At 43.4% G+C, this 22,898-nt stretch overlaps 1 protein-coding gene across 2 annotated transcripts in view; it reads left to right on the forward strand.

Annotated features, from left to right (window-relative positions):
• The window catches only part of uhrf2 (ubiquitin like with PHD and ring finger domains 2), a 200,297-nt gene that overhangs the window by 173,573 nt on the left and 3,826 nt on the right, over nt 1-22,898 (forward strand). For both annotated transcript variants that reach the window (XM_085993774.1, XM_085993784.1), the window contains 11 exons: nt 5,751-5,860; nt 5,979-6,165; nt 8,227-8,350; nt 8,466-8,573; nt 15,420-15,524; nt 17,041-17,147; nt 20,710-20,872; nt 21,790-21,927; nt 22,019-22,136; nt 22,520-22,689; nt 22,787-22,885. In XM_085993774.1, the coding sequence (XP_085849900.1) occupies nt 5,751-5,860; nt 5,979-6,165; nt 8,227-8,350; nt 8,466-8,573; nt 15,420-15,524; nt 17,041-17,147; nt 20,710-20,872; nt 21,790-21,927; nt 22,019-22,136; nt 22,520-22,689; nt 22,787-22,885 (1,429 nt within the window). The remainder of the gene's footprint in view (nt 1-5,750; nt 5,861-5,978; nt 6,166-8,226; nt 8,351-8,465; nt 8,574-15,419; nt 15,525-17,040; nt 17,148-20,709; nt 20,873-21,789; nt 21,928-22,018; nt 22,137-22,519; nt 22,690-22,786; nt 22,886-22,898) is intronic.

Genomic DNA, 22,898 nt, shown 5'->3' on the forward strand with positions numbered 1-22,898 from the left:
CCATGAATGGACCAGCAAAATCAACATGCACCCGTTGCCATGGAGAGGAGGGCCACTCCCATGGGTGTAGAGGGGCATGTGGTGGTGCATTTTGGACCTTCTGGCATCCTGAGCAGCTCTTGGTTAGGTCCTTGATTTGTTGATCGATCCCCGGCCACCACACATAAGCCCTAGCAAGGCTTTTCATTTTCACCCCTCCCAGATGACCTTCATGAAGCTCATTCAGCATTCTCTCCCTTAACTTGGGTGGAATCACCACTCGGGATCCACACATCACTGTCCCCTGGCATGCTGACAGCTGTTCTCTTCTGGATGAGAATGCTGGCAACAGTGAGTCGCCATGTGTTGGCCATCCTCTCACCGTCAAATCATATACCCGAGACAGTGTCGGATCATTGCGGGTCTCCTCTATTTCCGCGTTCGTTACTGGCAATCGTTCAATTATTGACGAATAAAATATCTCGATAGGGTCCACTGCTGGTGCTTCCTCCACAGTAGGCAGTGGCAGGCGTGATAGCCCATCAGCGTGTCCATGCTGTTTCGTGCCTTTATATTCTATTTCATACTGATTCGCCCCTAGAAACAGGGACCATCTTTGTAACCGTTGTGCAGTCATCACCGGAACGCCCTTCTTTGGATTAAAGATGGAGACAAGTGGTTGGTGGTCAGTCAGCAAGGTGAACTTCTGCCCATGCAGATAGTGGTTGAATTTTTTTACTCCCCATACTAGGCTGAGGGCCTCCCTGTCAATCTGGGCGTAGTTGCACTCGGCTGAGGTTAGTGACCGAGACGCAAAGGCTACTGGCCTCTCCAACCCGTCTGGGAATTTGTGCGACAGCACCACTCCAATACCATAGGGTGATGCATCACATGCCAAACGAATTGGTAGTGCTGGGTTGAAATGGGCCAACACCTCTTTTGATGTGATCAATTCTTTACACTTCTGGAAAGCTCGTCTACGTTCGTCATTCCACTTCCATGGTACCCCGTTTGCAGTAGGGTGTTCAGTGGGTGTAATACCGTGGACAAATTTGGTAAGAACTTATGGTAGTAGTTTACCAGCCCGAGGAACGACCTCAGTTGTGACACATTTTCCTGTGCTGGAGCCTTGACGACTGCCTCAATCTTTTCAGGGGACTTATGTAACCCCTCTTCATCGATGATGTGGCCACAATACGAGATCTGCTTCTGGAAAAACTCGCACTTCTGGCGATTAGCTCGTAGCCCATATTCCTTTTAATCTGGTGAGCACCTTCTCCAAGTTGGCGAGGTGATCACTGTCATTTTCGCCCGTGGCCAGGATGTCATCCAAATAACACTGGGTCCCTGGAATCCCTTGCAGGACTTGATCCATCGCCCTTTGCCAAATAGCCGGAGCCGATGCTACCCCGAACACCAGCCGGTTGTATTGGTAGAGACCTTTGAGTGTTGATCGTGAGGTATTGTTTCGAGGCTTCTTCTACCTCCATTTGCAAGTACGCCTGGGCTAGATCAATTTTGGTGAAGCGTTTACCTCCAGATAGCGAGGCGAAAATATCCTCAATTCGTGGAAGCGGATATTGTACCATGTGAAGGACTGGGTTCCGTGTCACCTTAAAATCCCCGCAGATGCGGACCTTCTTTGGTTCCCCAGGCGTATTACTCAACGACCTCTTTATTACAGGAACGATGGGTGTAGCCCACTCGCTCCACTCTACTTTGGACAGTACTCCTGAACGTTCAAACCCTTCCAGCTCTGCTTCGACAGCTGGTCGGATCGCATAAGGCACTGGTCTGGCCTTCAGAAACTTTGGGCTTGCATTTTCCTCTATTTTAATCGTTGCTGTTATGCCTTTTAGTGTTCCGAGTCCCTCCTGGAACACTTCTTTTGCGTCAGTTAGCATTTTTGACAGTCGTCCAGGTGTGACGTCATCATCCCTTTTGCCCTCAACCTTCAGTGCCTGTATGGAATGCCAATCTAATTGTATCTTCCGGATCCATTCACGTCCTAACAGTGGTGGTCCTCCATCTGACAATACATATAAGTCCATTTTAGGTATTTCCTGGCCTTTGTATATCACTTTCACCCTTATTTTTCCTTTGGGATAGACTTTTTGCCCCGTGTACGTCTTCAAGACAATCTCTGTAGCTTTCAAGGGTATATGTGAAAATAGCCGCTTGTAGTCCCTTTGGTTTATGACTGTTAGGGCTGATCCTGTGTCCAATTCCATTTTCACTTGGACTCCGTCTATCTTGAGTGTGACCCAGATAGTCTGGTGATCCTCCATTTTGGTGACCTTATGTAGTTTTAGACAACCCAGCTCCTTGCTTCCGGAGTCTGTGTCACTTTCCTGTTCGTCTGAACTACTGTCCATCACCTTGTGTACCTTTTTGTACTTCTCCTGTGGAGATTTCTTGCTGTTGGTTTTCTTCCCAGACCTGCAGACTCTTGCTATGTGTCCTGCTTTTCCACACTGTCTGCACACTTGGTCCTTGAACCAACAATCCTTCTGGTCGTATGTTGTTCTGCTGCAGCGATAACACTTCCCTGTTCCATAGGACATTTCATTGGTGCCATATTCTTGCGGTCTCCGTTGTATCTCTGCAGTGCCCCTTGCGGCTGCTTCGTGTGATACTGCCATACTGAAAGCCTTGTCCAGCGTAAGATCCTTTTCTGATAGAAGCCGTTTCTGGGTTCCTTCACTTTGAAGCCCACACACAAACTTGTCCCTTAACGTATCTGCTAGTCCCACTCCAAACTGGCAGTGTTTCGATAGCTTGCGCAGTTCCGTTAAGTACTCAGCATTGCTTTCGTCTTTGTGTTGGTTCCTTTTATGGAACTTAAATCGTTCTGCTATCAGCAGCGGTGTGGGGTTTAAGTGGTCCTGTAGGATTTCTACTATGCTTTCAAAATTCTTATTCACAGGCTTCTCTGGGGTTATTAGGTTTCGCAGTAACCCATAAGTTTTTGCACCCATGGAATTTAACAAAACCAGTGCTTTCCTAGCATCTGGCACTTCATTTGCCCTGCAGTACACCTCAATACGTTCCACATATGTCGCCCAATCTTCGACTTCATTGTCGAAAGTAGAGATACTGCCACTCTTCGGCATCCCTGGGTGTGATTTAACTGTCAAAAATGGCGTCTCCCGCGCTTTCCCTTCTTCTCCGCTGGCACAAAATGGCGTCTCCCGCACTTTCCTTTCTTCCCGCGCTCGCCCTTCTTCTCCGCTGCGGCTTCTAAAAATGGCGTCTCCCGCGCTCTACCTTCTTCTCCGCGGCTCAATGGTGTCTCCCGCGCTCTCCCTTCTTCTCCCCGCGGACACTGTTCAGCCCTTGAGCCCTGGCTGTGCTCTGCGCGGTTTTTTTTTCTGTGCGCCTTTCCCGTTTCCGCCGCTCGGTCCTGAACTCGGCTGCTGCTTTACCCTCTCTCCATTTTGTTTTTCCTCGACGCCGCTCGGTTTTCAACCCCCGGCTGCGCCCTGTGCGCTTCACCCTCTATCTTACCCTGTCAACGCTGCTCGGCTTTTTCTCTGCCGTCGGTCGGCTCCAGCCGCCGCTGTCCGGGAAGGGTCTGCGCTGTACCTGTCGTCAGTCTGTTGCTGATCGTCATGGCTGGGGAACCAAGCCCAGCTCTCAACAGCCTCCCCTGCGATGTTCACTCTCTGCCGGACGACTGGGCGGTTGCTCGTGGTCGACGCCCGTGTTTCTGCCCTCGACTTTCTTCCACCACCCTCCCGGAGCGAATCCTCGAAGGGAAATGCAGAGTTGCAGGTAGATTCGAATCAACACTCGTCGCCACTGTTAGATCCGTGATTCTGAGAGCATGATGTTTTTCAGTAACCACACGGATGCTGTAACTTAACAATCAACAGGTATTTACTGGAGTAGGGTAGTCTCAAGACTGGCAGTACAGAGGCATGCTCAAGGCTTATATACAGGTGTGGTCACTGCCGGTACTACAGTATACAGGAGCTGTAAAAGTAGTTCTCTCTTAAAGGTACATACACTACAATATTGACGACAAATGTAAATGTGTTTGTACATTTTCTTTAATGGCTGCACACTCGCTGATCCTGTATCAGCCACCATTATTAATGGGTGTGATTTTGTTACACAGCGCTGCCAGAGTACTTTCACTTCAGACTCAATGTTTTGTAACCTAGCAGAAAAGATTAACATAATGTTACATTTTTGCTCTAGAGACTCGTTCTGCAACCTTTACACAAATATAATTTTAATGCAAGATTAATCAAAACACCTAATCAAATATCAGGAGGCCTTTTAGTGAGCAGGATTGTATCCAGGGCTGAAATATTGGCAGAGTGGAGAAGACAATTATCCTGGGTTACTTGATACTTACAGCAGTATTACTTGCTTGTAATAGGCTTCCGGATGTTTCAGCCTTCACTGTAGGTCTGAAACCCATATAATTATAAGCATTTGTCATTGTCATGAGGCATTGATGCACCTAAGCATGTAGAGTGAGTGTATGCCCTGAGAACAGTTCTATTATAGTAAATACTGTCCACTGACGGTTGGAGCAGCATCTCCGACTTTGGTTGTGAAAGCTGCACCAACCACTGATTACTGTTGTGCTTACCTCAAGAACATGGGAAATTTAATACCAGCATGATCTCCACTTACAAAAGAGATCATAATGATTGTGCTCGAATTGTCTGAATGATGATTTCCGTTTAAAGGTATTGATTAGGAAGGGAAACCTAATTGTAAATATGTATGATATAAAAAATGTAAACTGCAAAATGTTTAATTTATACTGTGATTTATGGGTGAATTTAAGAAAGATTATAATTGGCAGAAATTTGTTGATAGCCCCAGAGTAGAGCTGTTTTTTCCATGGGCTTTGAGACATTTCATTGTATAGGAGCAGGGTGGGAGTGGGGAGCGTCCCAGAGAGCAATAGAAAAGTGAGCTGCATCTAAGCAAGAGAAGGAAAGGCCGTGTAGAGGCAGTAATGAAGTTTGATAGTTGTGTCTTTATTGTGAGTTTAAAATGTTATCAACACTAGACTGGTACTGAAACGCTAATTAAAATCGGCAATGAAAATCTGCATTGTTGATTATTATTCGATGTGACAATATTTTGAATTTTGTTAGCTGGACAAAATCTATTCAATATTTCTTTTAAAAAGATTTAACCAGAATCTGACATCTTTTCGAAGTATTGAATGGTTTGAGAGATTTACTGGGCTGTTATACACCATTTTACGCACTTGTATATCTGCACCATATCCTGCAGGATTGCACTCTGCTATATTCAAAAGTTCCCCTGGCCCCTCTATTACATTACAGAGAGGATCTCTGTGCCTCAAAGTGCAACTTTCATGAAGGGCTGCCTCCTTTGGCAGCAGCGGACTGGTATTGCAAGCATTTTCAGTCTGGTTAAACGCTGTCTGCATTGGTGAACGTTATTAGTAGAAATGTTGGGGAGTCAGCCATTCTGAAACTGCTGAATTTCGCAATAACTTTCAGGGAGTCAAAATTTATATGAGTGTGTGTGTGTGTGTTAAATTTTAGTTTTTTTTTAATGAACATCTTTTTTAACTTCATCCTTACCTCATCAGGTAGACTGACAGGATATTTACAACTGGGAAAGTTGCAACACTGATTAATTGTGTGTGTGTGTGCACAAATCGTGTTCCTTTTTAGGTGATGTTGAAGGGTTTCTTTAGAAACCATGTGTGGATTTTGAATACATGAAATTGCACAGTACTTCACAAGTAAACTTGTGGCTTTTATCTTTTACAGTGGCCCACTAGATATGATAGGTGACTGCAAGGTACCATTTTTGGATGAAATATACAAGATTGAAGGACCTGGAGCTGATCCGATAACACTAGCAGATGGACAGTTTAAAAGTATGAGGCTATTCGTATGCAGGGAGCTTTGTAAAGTGTTCCGTTACCCTATGAACCGTGTTTGATTCAAGAAATTATTTTGTTCCCATTTCCTTTCTTTCCCCCTCCCCTTCTCCAGGGAAGAGTGGTCCTGAATGTAAATACTGCAAGGCAGATCCCGAGAAAGAATGCAGATTTTGCGCTTGTCGATTATGTGGTGGGAAACAGGATCCAGATATGCAGCTGTTGTGTGATGAGTGTAATATGGCATACCACATATACTGCTTGAACCCACCCCTCAGCAATATACCCGAAGATGAGGACTGGTAAATTTATTTTGATTTATTGTGGGGGATGGGAGGAGAACAGAAGAATCGTTATGACTCATCTGTCTTCGGCAAAACCACTATTTACGAACTGTAACAACTATGTCTTGGCCACTGATATGGTACAGATGTCTCCACAAGTGCAGCTTTTCAGCTTTTTCTGTAATGAGGCAGCCGCAAGTGGAATCATAGTTACAACTAGCACTTGTATAGTACCTTTACTGCCACTGAACAGTAATTGGGCATGTGACGAAAGAGAGCGATTTTAAGGAGGCTTTTCAAGGTGGGGCGAGATACAGCAAGGTTGGGGTGGAGGTAGAAAGAGATTCCAGAATACTGGGATATGAGCGCTGGAGGCTCAGCCACTGATGGAGCCGAGGGAGGGAGGTCCACTGTAGACTAATGTTGGGAGAGGGCAGTGCATGAACTGCGACATGGGGCTGGAGGAGGTTACAGAAGTATGGTAGCATGAGGCTATGCGTAGATTAATGAACAAGGATTTTGAAACTATTACATTGGAGGCTGGAGAACCAGTGGATGCTGACTTGGACTATTTACTTCACTTCCTGCTCTCTCAACTACGTATCTACATCTGTGATTCTTGTGATGCCGTCTGCCACTTGGACAATTTCAAATTTCCAATCCTCAATCGCCTCATTTTAACTGAGGATATACAATCTCTCAGTGTCCCCGCCTCCCCCCTCCCACCACCATCCATCACCAGGGTGGTTTCTGGGCCCTCAGCTACCTCACATCCACCACCATCCTCCTCCTAGCTGAACTTGTTCTTGCCTATGTGTTTGCAGGATTTTCTGATTTTTAATTTTTCAATCCCAATTTTCTCACCTTTGTCCTTGTGTGGGCCGCCCCCTTTTTGTTGCCTTAACTATTTGTACATTCATTAGTTATGTTGATGCTTTTCCATTGCCTTAGCTAACAGTTCTCTATTAATCTGTGGTGTCCCCCCCACCCCTGCTTTTTTCCTGACTCTACTGAAATGGTTGTTTATCTTTCAGTTTTCACTCTGACAAAGCATTATGCCTGAAACATTAACCTGTCATTTCTCTGCTGACTAACCTGTTGTGTATTTCCAGCATCTTCTGTTTTTGTTTCTCACTGTATGTATCTATGCAGCACCTGGTAACAGCATCAGTTGGGTTTTCTAACCTGGCCTCTTCTCATGGATTTGCAAGCAGCTGCAATTACTTTCCGAAGCTGTGCCTATTTAGACCACTTCCTCCCATGGACTTAACAGGACAGACCAGGTTAAACACTGCTCCATCACAACTCCAGACCCCAAGTCACCTGTCAGCATCGGCATGAGAAATCAGTTTTTTTTTTTTTTTAAATTTTGCCAATTGAGCAACCTCAGGCTGTGTATGTACAGAGAGAAATACCTGGTGTACCCTACCTCTTCATGGGAGCCTTCAGTTGTTTCCTAATAGGATTGTTAGTCGGTTGCCAGGTCTGCTTGCAAAAGTTAATCATGAATTTGCTCTTAGTACGTCAGAGTCCATTGTAATGGAAACCCCGTGATCCAGTGCAGGTAGTCTGTTGCAGTGTGGAGTGCAATTCCCATGTGCTGTTACCTGTGTTGAAGTCCCAACCTGAGAAGCAGAGTCATGAAAAATCATAAGGCAAGTCAACCGCCCCCATTCTTGCACAACTGTTAGCAGCCAGCTCCGAGAGTGGTATTAGCACGTGCCTGACAACGGGTTGCTTATCTGTCCCCTCTGTTACTGAGTTGTGTGTGGCTTGAAGAAATCTAAACCAATTGGGGAAAATAAGAAACCTATATGTTTGAACTTGAATGCACTATTCCCTGTGAATTATTTGTGGAGATTTTATGCATATTAAATGCCATTGTGTTTGACATTGGTTATTTGAGGCAATTAATGCTGGCTTTCAGTGTTTGCTCAGTTGCACTGTTACTATTTAGTCTCCTACTTCAGAGTTGAGTTTCAGTCACAGGTTTTGGGAAGTGATTTGTGAACTTGGGTCATTTCGTTAAGTTCTGTAGAGGTCATATAATTCTATATTTGGAATATTGCTTATTTGCAGGTATTGCCCCTCCTGTAAAAATGATACGAGCGAAGTTGTGCGAGCAGGGGAAAAACTGAAAGAAAGTAAGAAGAAGGCCAAGATGCCATCTGCCAGCACTGCAAGTCAGAGAGACTGGGGCAAGGTGGGCACTGCAGCTTGTCCATGTCAATTGCATGTACTGTATATACATTTATTAGTGATGTTTGAAAACATCAATTGGATTATCAATATACCTTCAATCTATTGTCTGTCCATAGGGTATGGCCTGTGTTGGTCGCACAAAGGAATGCACAATAGTTCCTTCTAACCACTATGGTCCCATACCTGGCACTCCTGTTGGCACAATGTGGAAGTTCAGAGTTCAGGTATGTAGCATTCTTTTCTTTCCGTTCTCAGTGTAAGGTACATTGGTGATTTTAATTTAGCTATGAGATCCATGAATCAATAAACACACGTTTTTGTAAATAAGGTGCATAAGTAAGTGCAACTTGGGCCTTTTTAAGAGACAATATAACACGGGTAATGGTTATTGGTCTTGAGTTCATATTAAGTTGCAATTTGTATAAGGGTTGAACCATTAATAATGGTAACTCTACAGATACGTCAAAATGCTTTTCGCAAGATTTTATTTAACTTTAATATTTAGGGCAAATTCCTGTGCTCTTTCTCCCCCCCCCCCCCCCCAAAAAATAAAAATCTAGGCTGTTTGTTTCTGTGCAATTGCTGATTGCTGGGTGGATCATCAGACCAGTTACAAACTGAAGGGTGATCTTTGACACGGATGTTGCGTTGCACTCTGCTTGCTAGGTAACATTTTTATGGAACAGTTATCCAACACTGAAACCCTAGAAATTGTAGTTTCCAAGAAGTAGTGCTCCTGTTTCCTTCCCCAAAAGCTGATCTTTATGGGGAATTCCATAAAGGATTTGTCTAAACATAAGTGCTTCCCAACATTCTCTCCTCCGATGTGCCAATACATTTTGTTTCTTGCATTGTATAGAGAATTTTACAGCAACGTTTCCTTCTCAGCAATTGTTAAAATGTGAAAGTTCCAGATCCTGTTAGAAAATTCAATGTTAAACCAGAAAGATGGTGATTTCCTAATAACCATAGGGACAGAATAATGCTGAAGATCCTTAAGAAAGAGTCCATGCTGTTGGATGGCTGTTGGATAACGCTATCATGACTGAGCTTTTTCCGACAGCGGCATGCATTAGATAGAATTTCTGTTTTGTGCTTCAGTGTATGAATTTGTCAGATTTAAAATACATGGAGCACTCTAAAGGTGTTAAATGTATACTTTCTATTTAAAAAAAAAAAAAAAAAAATTAGCTTAAAATACAAACGTGTCCACAGTTTACTTTGCAGTTGCGATGTTCTTCCTAAAACAGGATTTCTAGGCACATTCCCCCCAATTGCTTTCCAGCTTTGCAGTCATTTTGAGCCAGCAACAGAGTCCGAGGTCGCGTGCTGTGGCAGTTTAGCTATGATTTTTGGATGGGACATGAACAATATCTCAGCACTGAAACATTGCCAGTTGTATGATTGTTAGAGCACCAGTGATATTGTTTACTTTGAATGGATAGTTTCCATATTTCAGGGCTAAATATTGTAGCCAGCTCCCCTCCTCAGCCTGGATGCACTATTATGTGGTACAGGGGATCGCATGTATAATAAAACCGGTTATAATGAGTCCCACCTAATAAGGAACAGTTTTTAAATGTCCTGAGTTGAATACCGTGCACCTCTGATACTTGTTGCTCATAACACTTGTGTACATGTAAGTCATTTATTATCAGGTGATTTGGGGTATTTAAATCTAATAGGATTGTGAACCCTTCCAGCTGCTCCAGTTGATCAGAATTCTTCACAAAAACCCAATCTGAAAACCTCCCCTGTATTCCAGGCCCTGATCAGATTGATAACTGAACCCAACCAAGCTCCCTGCATCCGCTTGTTCAATTTGCAGCCGTCATGCCGGTGGAAGCTATCCTTACACACTGGTCAGCTGGAATTGGATAAGTCCTGATTTCTCATGGTGCCACTCTGCTGGAAGTGGCAATCCTCCAGCTGGTGGTAGATTGCAAGCTGTGCTAGTTTGGGACCGAATCGTGCGGAACAGCCAAAAGGAGAAGTCAATGCATTACCTAATCCGCCAATTACACCACTGAAACCTGGAAAATTTTCATCCTCCAGCAGTCTGGAAATAGCTGTTGAGACTAGTTTGCTGCGGAGTGGTTCAATGGAAAGGAAAATCAGGCGGGGTGTTTAATGGGCGGCCAATCCAATATCGCCCGTTTCTCACCATCGCCAAAATTTAAATTATTCCGTTGGTTAGGCTGCTGCTTGTATGGGTTTGTGCTGTAAGGAAAAGTTTCACCATAGATGCATGGTCCTAGGGGTTGTCAGAGAAGGTTACCCACTTCTTCAATATCAGGGGTGCTAGAAGAGTTCACTCTAATTTGGAATTAACTCATTTTTTCAATATCAGGGGTGCTAGAAGAGTTCACTCTAATTTGGAATTAACTCATTTTTTACTCCTGGTATTTTGATTCTCCAGAAGACAGCAGTATTCTGCGCTATACTAGACTAAAGTCCTGGAAAACTTTGTAGCCCTCCAACGATGCTCTCACCACTCCCTGAAACCCTGAAATCATTCTTCCTGTCCTGCCACAACACCACACCCGCACTGGTCAAAGTCAACAACACCATTTTATGTGACTGCAGCAGTGATTCATGGTGGTTCCTCCCTTGGTTGTCGCACGATAGACACACATTGCCTCAAATGGTTTCTTCTCTGATGCTGCGCATTTACTTCTGGTGTACCCTAGGGTTCCATCCTTAGCCCCTTCCTCTTTGTCATTGCATGCTACCCTGTGCCAATATTACCTGGTAGCATGTGGTCAGCTTTTAGACACTGATGTTATCCAGCTCTAACTTAGCACTTCTTCCATCAATACTGTGGTTGTTGCTACCATCTGTAACTGCCTATCCGATATTAAGACTCCGCTAAGTCAGAGCTACTTCCAGCTTAATATGGACAAATTTAAAACCAGCCTGTTTGGTTCCTGCACACACTTGCATGCCTCTGGCCTTGTCTCTCCCTTGTTAGCTGCAACCTCTGGCTTAGACAGAGGTGAAAAATGTATGCATGCTGCTTGACCCTGGGCTTAATGTTCTCCCCCACAGCCAATCTCTCACCAAGGCCGTTTTCTTACACATTAGGGGTGCAGGTAGGTAATGTTGTAATGTTCTGGCTCTGAGACCTGAAGCTACATTTTCATCACCAGGTGGCTGGACTTACCAAGCACACTCCATGGCTCGCTGCCCACCTCTGCCATTCCTAAACTAGAAGTCATTCAGAATGGCACGGCTTGCATCTTCACCCATGCTAATGCCAGCATTACTGTCACCCCCGGTCCTTGCCTCCACATCCCTGAATATTGACTTGAAGTTTTCTCCTCTTACTTTCAAATCCCTGAAAATCCTCACCCCTCCATAACTGTATGATGTCTTCCAGCCCATGCCCCTACATGCACTCTCTGATCCTCCAACACTGGCCTACTTCTTGTTCCCTGCTCCAACATTACTTCTTTGAGCCACCCTGCCTTGCCCTCTAGAGTTCCCTTTCTCAGCATCTCCACTTGCCTCTCTGGTATCAAAAACCTCTAAGACTCTCCTTTTCAACTATGCTTTATTTCCTCCTTCACCCTCTTCCTTCCTCCGTGCCACCCTACTGTGTCCACACAGCATCCACCACCCTCTAAATACTCTTAAGATATTGTTGTATGTAACAGTATAGAAATGTAAGTTGTTTTAGACTTTGGGATCCTAAGCTGACTTCTCAAGATGGCTACACTTCTACAGAATAGCCAAACATGTCACAACCTTAAAAGAATTCTGTACTGCCGTATCGGAATGCAACCTAAACCTTAATTTCAAGGGCCAAAGTTATCCACACAAGATATTCAATTGAAACTTTTCCTCACCACCTGCTGATCATCTGGAATCTGGGAAATGAGATTGCTCACTTGACCCCGTGTTTAGCCGGGATATACAGGATAGTAGCATATGCTTTCAAGTGCCAGTTTAATCTCATGATTGAAAATGTTGAAATATTTTTGGGAATTGTGCATGTTTGGCTCCCTGGAAAACCACCAGCACCACGGTTTCCGCTCACGGTCAGAGACTGCGTCAGGCTGGGGGACATGCAGTCTTTTTCCTGGGCGCAATAATTTCAATGCAATTTCCCCCCATTCTCTCTCATCCCATGTTCAAAAGATACAAGCAGACAGGATAAAAATTACGCTGGCGAACCCTTATTGGACCTGCAAACCATGGTTCGCAGGTATTATGGAATTGAGCAGACTGAGGATACCACTGCCTTACAAGGGGGGGTGGGGTAACTTCCTGTCTGTATTAGGAAGACCAAATATTGCATCTGAAAATGAAGACATTCTGGTTGATGGGCGGTTATTGAAAGAGTGGCTGTTAGATCAGCTTCTACCCTCCCAGTGGTTGATACCGTCTCTAGTTTCTTACAGGAAATCCATTGATAGAGTTTATAACACCAAATGGAAAACATTTGTTAAATGCTGTTCTACTAAGTTGGTTCATCCAGTCACACATGTTCTGCATATTCTAGAGTCTCTCCAGCATGTGCTTCACAATAGTTTAAAACATAGTTCGTTCGAGTTCATGTTGTAGCTATTTCAGTCTTTAATACACATTTGGATTGTTAAGGAATTGCCTGTTGATGTCCTGTTTTAAGCAAGCTGTTTGAAAATTGTGCCCAATTAGGCCCACATGACTCCCAGCTGACAGCTTTATTTTGTTCGCTATTAGATAATGTAGCCACCATTTGAATCTCTTCAAATGTGTGTTTGTTTCTTATGTACTCCACTATTGAAAGTGTTGCCTACCAGTTCTCCAGGAACTGAAACTCTTACTGTAGATCATCTGTATTTAAATTGGCATTCTGACAGAAGGGCCCTTAGGACACTTCCAGATTTTTAAAACTAAAATCGATTCCCAGATTCATTTTGGTCAAGACACTGTCCCAGTGTTTTCTCCATTACTACAAGTTAGAACTGGAATATAGATGTTAGCACAACCTTAAGTTATTGTATCTCTCACCCAGAACAATTTAGGCATTTTCAATAGTTATACATTTCCTATCGTGCAGACCCGAGGCAAACTGATGACTAAGTGGCAGTTAGCCAATGGCTGATTAAGTACATTCTACACTGCTAACATCTTGAAGAAAAGAAATGTAGGAAGCCGGTTAAGGCTTGTTCTGCCTGTATCTCAGATGCTGAATCAGGTTCCAGTGATGGTATATGTAAGGGTGCCACATTCAGCACAACAATTGCTAAACTTTACTGTTTAGATTAAGCTGCAGCATAGAGCAACACCATTTGCAGATCAGCTCTGACAGCTGGTAGTACAACTCCTTCTCCCCCGATCCCCACCTCTTTGATAGCTTCTAGAGCGTGTAGAGGATGCGGAATGAAGCAAAAAGTTTGATTGCTTGTCTGGTAGGATCTTCATTCTTAAATTATAAACACAGCCCACCCATCTGTCCTTGCAGGTGTATAGTTCTGGGGAAGAAGGGATTAGTTTAAGATGGTTAGTTCTGGTTTAGCTTTGGATCACAATGAACAGGCATAATTACATTGAATAAACAGCACAGAAACAGGCCATTCAACACAACTAGTCCATGCCGGCGTTTATGCTCCACTCGAGCCTTCTCCCAACCTTCTGCATCTAACCCTATCAGCATAACCCTTCTCCCTCATATGCTTGTCTAGCCTCCCCTTAAATGCATCTATACTATTCGCCTCAACCACTCCCTGTGGTAGCGAGTTCCACATTCTCGCCACTCTCTAGGTAAAGAAGTTTCTTCTGAATTCCCTATTTGATTTCTTGGTGACTATCTTATATTGATGGCCTCTAGTTATGCTCTTCCCCACAAGTGGAAACACTCTTATTTGTGTCTACTCTATAAATACCTTTCATAATTTTAAAGATTTCTATTAGATCACCCCTCAGCCTTCTCTTTTCAAGAGGGGAAATAGAGACCCAGCCTGTTCAATCTTTCCTGATAGGTATAACCTCGCAGTTCTGGTATTATCCTAGTAAATCTTTTTTTACACCCTCTCCAGTGCCTCTCTATCCTTTTTATAATATGACAACCAGAACTGTACACAATACTCCCAAGTATAATCCCTCTAGAAATAAACCCTAGTGCTTGGTTTGCGTTTTTATGGCCTTATTAACCTGCATCGCTACTTTTAGTGATTGTGTATTTGTACTGAGATCCCTTTGCTCTTCTACCCCATTTAGATTCTTATTTTCCAAATAATATGTGACCTCCTTATTTTTCTTACCAAAATGTAATACTGCAACACTTATCTGTGTTGAAATTAATTTGCCAATTATATACCCATTCTGCAAGTTTATTAATGTCTTGTAATTTGTTGCAGTTCTCCTCAGACTCGCCCCCAATTTGATGTCTTCTGCAAATTTGGAAACTGTGTTGTGAATTCCAAAGTCTAAATCGTTAATATAAATTGTGAACAACAATGGTCCCAGCACAGATCCTTGTGAAACACCACTACCCACCTTCTGCCACACCCTTCATCCCTACTCTCTTTCCTGCCTTGCAGCCAGCTAGCCATCCATTCTGCTGCTTGTCCCCTGACTCCACATTCCCTGACCTTATTCATTAGTCTATTATGTGGTACCTTATCAAAGGCCTTTTGGAAATCTAGATTTATTACATCATCTACATTACTCTTGTCTACTCTGTTACCTCGTCAAAGCGTGTAGGAGGAAGGTCATGGGTCATTCGACCTATTCTAGACACGTTTATTCCTACTTTAGTGTTGTAAGTTGTCTAACCAACAACAAAACTTAATTTTCCCTATAATCTGTTCAGTATTTGTATATCTGTGAGTAAAAATCTGCATGTGGACTGATTCAAGAACACACGACTAACTTGTGCACTAATCAGTGGTTTTTGTAATCTAATTTCACTCATGATCTGAAACACCTTGTTTTTAAGATCATATGACCTGGAAGGTCTTTGTTTCTGTTTTTACTTCTGTTAATGACAAACGGCTAATTCAAGGTAGTTACTGATTATCTATGGATAACTCGATTGCCACCTTTCTTAACTGTTTTAAATCTGAATGCTTTATTGCTGCAAGGTGAGTGAAGCAGGTGTTCACAGGCCACATGTTGGAGGGATTCACGGACGAAGTAACGATGGAGCCTACTCCCTGGTGCTAGCTGGCGGCTTTGAGGATGAAGTGGTATGTAGTTTAAAACGGCAAACTCTATACAATATTAACTAATCCATTTAGCTTTAGTTACAAATATCTGTGGGACACTGATGCACAGCCATTACCTGAGCAGATAAGTAAGATGAGTCCTTTCTCTCACTCGCTCTGTCGCACACGCACTCTCACACATCCCACAAGCTTCATCTGATGGACTTGTAGAACTCGGTATGGTCACATTGTACAGTAGTACCCAAATACACATTATTTTCTTTCATCCTTCAGCCCAAATTAAGCTGCTTTTCCCTCCTCGTCTCATTTCTCCCCCACCTCCAGCACTGAAGATGCACTAGCCATCCTCCGGTATTCTGCCCAGTAGCCATGCTTCATGTGTAAGGCCAGTGTGAGAGGACTATTCAACTAAGAGGGCATCTACTGCTGGGAATGATCCCACCCTTGCCCGACTGACGCACATGCTCACTTTCTAGTTGAAGTTGCTGGATAGTGATCAGGAGTGATCCTTAGCTGATTTTATTTTCCTCCCCTCCTTAGTCTAGGAGTGCTGAGCAAATGATTATGCCCCCTTCACCTGGCTACAGTCACACAGACTGGGGCTCCAACCCCAAAATATTCCTAGTCTTCATGGCTTATCCACAATGTAGTGGTTTTGCCTGCTGAATCGTTGGAGAAGCTCCATGAAGGTATTCCAAAAATAAATATCCAAATGGAATAAAGGGATGATTATTTCCTGCCATTATTTTATGATGCAGTGTTTTAGTGCACCAATGCAAGATTCCACTTTACCTAACAGTAAAAGTAAAAATGTACTGTACTGGAGTACTAATGTACTGCCTTTCTGAACCTACACCTCCTACTCCTTGAGGCAGTGCATTAGTACTGCCTCAAGATAAGGCTTTGGCAGAAGTAGGGAATGTAACATTTCAAAATTATACAATGGGGAAATTAATTATACATTACTCATGACTGTACTAATCAGGAGTACATGTTTGGAAATTGTAGCTCATAGTCATAATTAGTCGTTGTGAAAACAGGATGGAACTGTCACAAACTAAAGCATAACATTCATCATTCCATAAAAAGGAATTGTGTATCAGTTTACGTGACGAAATGGGTCTTACACAATTGATGCTATAGTACAGCAAGAAGGATGGCCAAGGAAAGTGTGACAACTACGTACAATCCAGTTTGGATCAAGCTTGTCATATTTGGGCCCTTTTTAAAAATAAAAAAACTATTTCTGACATTCTTTTTGTTCTGTCCCTTTCAGTGTTACATTCCCCCCCTGAATACTTGTTAAATAATTCTGATATCATTTGAGAGGGTGGGGTATAAGCTTGGAAAGGTATTGGATCCTGACGATGTTGTTGAAGTGAATTGATGTTGGTTCACACCGTTATCAGCCCAGATCACACCGTTCCTATGATGCGATGCTAGATAAGCAGCAATTCCAGAATCCTTGTCATGTTGACTTAAACTAATACTGAGCAGAGCTCTTGTAGCTGATATATGCTTGCTTTATTCTTAATAGGACAGAGGTAATGAATTCACGTACACTGGGAGTGGTGGCCGAGATCTTTCTGGAAACAAGCGAATTGGGGAGCAGTCATACGATCAGACTCTCACCAATATGAACAGGTAAGTCTGGTGTAAGTTTCAGTGATTTCTGTGCTAGCATTCATCCCTTTCTGTTTGAGAACTACTTGTTGCTGAACATTTATTTAACAAAAGATTGTGAAATAGCCAATATTAAAATTTCTGAGGAGGAATTTCAAAGAACTAATGAGCTTGCATTTATATCGTCCATTTCACTTCTTCGATTAATTAAGTTTTAATTTAGTCACTGTTGTTATGTAGACAACCACAGCACCAATACGCACACAGCAAGGTTCCACCAAAAGCAGGCAGGTCTATATCCAGTTAATCTGCTGTTGTAGTCAGTTGAAGGATAAATGTTGTCCAGAACACTAGGAGAACTCCCCTGCTCTTCTTCCAATAATGCCATGGGATCTTTTAATTCACCACCTGAACAGGCAGACGAGGCCTTGGATTAAAGCCTCATTCAAAAATTGGGGCTTAAACACATAGGGGGAAAAAATTGGGTTGGTTTGTGCCTAATGGGGCGCAAATCCCCTAGCACCCGGGCGCGGCATCGCTAATGCCTCCCGTGAAATTCAGCTGGAGGTTAGCGGCGGCAGTTGCGCTGCTGGCGATGACATCATTGCCATGCGCAGCACCCCAGCCGCAAACTTCCCTTGTGCCCCCTGACCTATCGCCAGACGATGTGTGCAACAGGATCAGGGGGGGCGGTTTGGCAGCGGCGGCGGCGCAAGTTAAAGGGAAGGCGTCGGACGGCCATTTTTATTTTGGCCGACTGCCAGCACCTGCCCCCTTCCCCTTTTTTCTTCGGGATGCCGGCCGCGATCGCTCAGCCCAGTGCTCCTCGCGAGTGCCGGGCTGTTTTCACCACACAACGCTCCCCGGTGGTCCAGCAGGACCCTGGTGTGCACAGCACTAGGCCCCTCCCCTTTAATCAGGGGTGGAGGCCTGCAGTGACGCGGCACTACATGCCACCACGCGTGGCGCTGCTGCACGTAGCGCAGTAAAATTGAGTAGTAGCGCCCCAAGCAGGAGGGGGAGTGCTTTTCTGTAGCACCCTGCCTCCTGCTTGGGGCGCTACTACTGAATGTACAGGGGGGGGGGGGGTGCGCTAACTTTTTTGAGGCGCTAAAATTAGCCACCCAGTTTTTCCCCCCTTAACCTTCTGACTCGGGAGAGCACTGTTCCTGAACCAAGCTGACACTTGGGATTTTAGGTGTTTACCTGGACTTCTATAGTAGAAAAAATTGAATTCCTTTCTAAAAGAAGAAAAAAAAAGCAAGAGTTAAGTATTTCCAAGTCAGAATATAACTTGTGAAACATTATGCCTTACAGATTCTTTGGCATTCTTGAGAATGTAACACAATCTGTGTAATATAATAAATATTGTGCAGCTTCATTTGCAGAAGCATTTTCAAACCCCACCTAACAAGAGACTTGCAGTTAAAATGAGTTAGAGAAGGATATTGTAAATTGATTAATGATTGCCTAAATAATTGAACATGCAGGATACCAAATGATAGTTCTAATTGGATGTTTGCAACTACTGGAGTCTTCAAGGAGCAGTGCTGGGATGATGAACTATTTACAATATTTGTAAATTACCTGCATGGAGGTACAGTCTGGTTCTCTTAATTCAAAGTTACTTGATTTAAATTAAGCAATGATTCAATTTTCAGAGCACTAAATTTCCACTTGACAGTTACTTATTGAATAATTCCAACAAAAAAAAAAGCAGAACTAAAATCAACTTTGAATTAATCAGGATTAGGCTGTAATTATTGTCTTGAGGTAGAAAGATTTCTGTAATCTGCTGGTGTAGCTGCTTCTGTGGAATCAACCTCATTTACAGTCACAGGAAAACAAATAAAACTGAGCATGTAGTTACTTTAAAGTTGACATTGTGCCTTTCCTTTCTGACTATGGATGTTCCCTGCTGGTTGGTAAGGTTTGTGCAAGACTTTGCGCAGGAATATGCAGGTGCAGCAAGCAGTTAGGAACGCAAATGGTATGTTGGCCTTCATTGCAAGAGGATTTGAGTACAGGAGCAAGGATGTCTCTACTACAGTTATACAGAGCCTTGGTGAGACCACACCTGGAGTACTGTGTGCAGCTTTGGTCTCCTTACCGAAAAAAGGATATACTTGCCATAGAGGGAGTGCAGCGAAGGTTCACCAGACTGATTCCTGGGATGGCAGGACTGCCGTATGAAGAGAGATTGAGTAGATTTGAACTATATTCTCTAGAGTTTAGAATAATGAGAGGTGATCTCATTGAAGCGTAAAAAATTCTCCTCATCTCAGTCCTAAATGGTCGACCCCTTATCCTGAGACTATGACCCCTAGTTCTAGACTCTCCAGCGAGGGGGAAACAGCCTCTCAGCATCTACCCTGTCAATCCCCTTCAGAATCTTTACAACATTTAAGAAACATTTAGATGAGCACTTGAAACGCCATAGCGTACAAGGCTACGGACCAAGTGCTGGAAAATGGAATTAGAATAGACAGGGCTTGATGGCCAGTGCGGACACGATGGACCGAAGGGCCTCTTTCTGTGCTGTATAACTCTATGACTCTAATCTTACGTGTTTCAATGAGATCACCTCTCATTCTTCTGAACTCCAGAGAATATAGGCCCAATCTCTCCTCATAGGACAATCCTCTCATCCCAAGACTCGATCTAGTTGCCAGTAGCACTTGGTTTACAACTGATTGATTGTCTTGCTAGGCCACCTCAGAGGACACAGAGTCTGGAGTCGCATGTAAGCTAAACTGGATAGGGTACGACAATCCAGAAAGTTCCATAGTCATTTTTCTGGTGCTTACCAGATTTATTGAATTCAATTTCACAATTTGCCATGCTGAGATTTGACCTCCACCTCTAGATTGCTAGCCCAGTACCATAACCACTAAGCTACTGTACCCTTCTCGCTCTGTGTGCAATCCACAATTTCAGGGGGGGCGGCAGGGGTGCACTTACTGACAAGAGAATACCAAATGTGAGTGGTGCTGATCTTTTAAAAGTTGTTATCTCCGTTTGAGTGGCGTTAAAATGAACCAGTATTCTTCAGTCTTGTGCTGCTGGTGAAGGCCCATCTCTACTACATGCAATAATAGGCTTGTCTTCCTCTCGCAGGTCATTTTGAACATTGGAACACAAACTTATTGCAGTCTCCTTCACTGGCGCGCTCTATTGGAACGTTTACAACCCTCGGGTAGTGCATGTAATTTTTTCAAAAAAACCTGCAATTTCTTTTGAGTGTTCCCTAATCACATAATTATAGGTACTATGAAAATTAGACTGCAGAGCACTGGAAAATAAACTCTTTTGTATGGCGAGAGACCCAAAAACTACTGATTAATGCCATCTGTTACATGTCATCAAAATTGTGAGATTTGATGTTGAAGGATTGTAAGTATACATTTACACTGGTACAGTTGAGTGCTGACTTCATGTGCAGTGCTAAGATTGTAACTCTTTGGATTTTATTTATAGGTTACAGATGGCCATAGTGAGATTGTTTTTTTTGTCGCTGTATCCCCAGCTTGCCTGCTAAATAGTTTTCCGTTTCAAGCAACAATTTTCATGTGCTTGATTTTAGGGCACTGGCTCTGAATTGTGACGCCGTGCTGAATGATGAGGTTGGAGCGGAAGCCAAAGATTGGAAGGCTGGGAAATCGGTCCGGGTTGTCAGGAGTTCAAAAGGACGGAAAGTCAGCAAATATGCACCAGAGGAAGGCAACAGATACGATGGGATTTACAAGGTTCTCATTCATTGGAGGTCAAAACTTCCTAGTAGTGCAGGATCCATGTCAAACATAGCTGTGATTGCATTTTACTGCTAGAATAATGCTCAGTTTGAAGCAGCAGTGCAGGGTCATTCAGGTTATATACAGCTGACTTTTGCTTGTCCCTTGCTTTTGGAAATTTCCTCCCTTGCTTACTTAAATGCAATTTATCTCTTCTGGTGCGGTATAAAAATGTAAAAAAAAAAAATCATACTCTTATTGAATGTTAAGCTAAATCTCTTCCTTCCCCGCCCCCCCCCCCCCCCTCCTTTCCTCTTTCCGTTTTCTCTCTAGGTTTCTCCAAAGCACACAAACATTCCCTGCTGTAAGAGCAAGTAGTTGACCTGCTTGCAGGGATCTGCCAATGTGGCTGATAAACAACATGAAACTGGCCGGGTGTGGCTCACTCTGACTTTGTCCTCTTTATCTGTTCCCCACTTGTTACCTCTGCCAGTGGCATGTTAGAATTGGGAATTCCACCATACCAACTATGAGCACATAGTTCCTGCCACTGTGTGGAGGAGTATACTGGTGCAGCACTACCCTATCCTGATCAGTGTCAATACATATTGAGCACAATCATTTCAGATAGGACATTAGCATTGAAACCTGCTTTGAAGTAATGATGGACAGCTCTAAGACCTAGATTCCGAGATTTGCTGGTACCTTCTAGAAATTTGCAATTAAATTAACTAGCCAAGTTGGAGCCTTTATATCAGATTGGAAGACTGGTAGTTTTGAAAGCAGGTATTTTGGGTTACCGAGCAACTTTTTAAATCAAATCTTGGGTGAAAGTGTATGATGAGGAATTGCTGGAATGCTTGAAATAAGAAAATACAGGAACTATGTTCAAAATGCAGTATAAATGATCTGAACTTTTTGTAATAATTTAGGTGGTAAAATACTGGCCTGAAATTGGGAAGTCAGGTTTCCTGGTGTGGCGTTATCTGTTGAGACGTGATGATGTAGAACCCGCTCCTTGGACCCCAGAAGGAAAGGATAGGACAAAGAAACTGGGCTTGAAAATACAGGTCAGAGCTTCCTGATGTTTTTCCAATTGTAGTAAACCGCTACTAATAAGATACAACCACTATATTAATTCTGTGTAATATTCCATGACAGTATCCTGAAGGATACCTGGAAGCCATGGCAAATAAAGAGAAAAAGGGAAAGAAACAGGAACCAAAACCGGTGGTGGACAATTGTGGCAGAGCAGCTCCAAAGAGGCAGCAAGAAAAAGGTAGGTTCTGCAATAATTGAGGTTAATGGTCGTTAAGCAAGCTATTAATTCCACGTGTATCCCATGGGATTCAGTATGGTGGTCATACAACATGTTTTATATCAAAGGTTGCTAGAGGGCAATAGTGTGTGGTGAAACAGTAACTAGGGCATTGTGTCACTCTTTCAAAACTTGTCCCATCAGTAAGGAGAGATGTTGAGTTTAAAGAGCACTTTCGGAATATATTGTTACTGGCAAGTTCTGAATGCAATGACGAGCCTGGAAATGGGTGGCCTGCTCAATTACATAACTGGCGAGGGAGGAGGAAAGACCGTGTGGTGCGGGCTGGCCACATTGTACTTTTAAAAGGACCTGCTCTTTTTTTTGCTTCTTGTCTGGTACAGCGAGCACTGCGACTGTGACTGCACCACCACCAAAGACTGTGAAGCTTGTGCAGGATGATGCTGAGGGAGAAACCTATCAACTTACACCACAGCAACAGTGGTTGATCAGAGAGGACTGCTTAAACAAGAAACTTTGGGATGAGGCACTTGCCTCCCTTATGGAAGGCCCGGTATGTTTCCAGACAGTTTTGGCCAAAGTGTCATGTCTGTCCTGAATATTTTGCTCATCAATCAATACCCAATTTCTGTTTTTTTATATATGTACAGAAATTCTTAAGAAAAGTGGAGCAGATCTTTATGTGTATTTGCTGCCAGGAGTTGGTTTTCCAGCCAATCACAACAGAATGCCAGCACAACGTCTGCAAGGTGAGTATTTAAC

The sequence above is a fragment of the Somniosus microcephalus genome, chromosome 1 (assembly GCF_052327205.1).
Source record: "Somniosus microcephalus isolate GS21.2 chromosome 1, FLI_Smic_1.0, whole genome shotgun sequence".
Classification (NCBI taxonomy): Eukaryota; Metazoa; Chordata; class Chondrichthyes; order Squaliformes; family Somniosidae; genus Somniosus; species Somniosus microcephalus.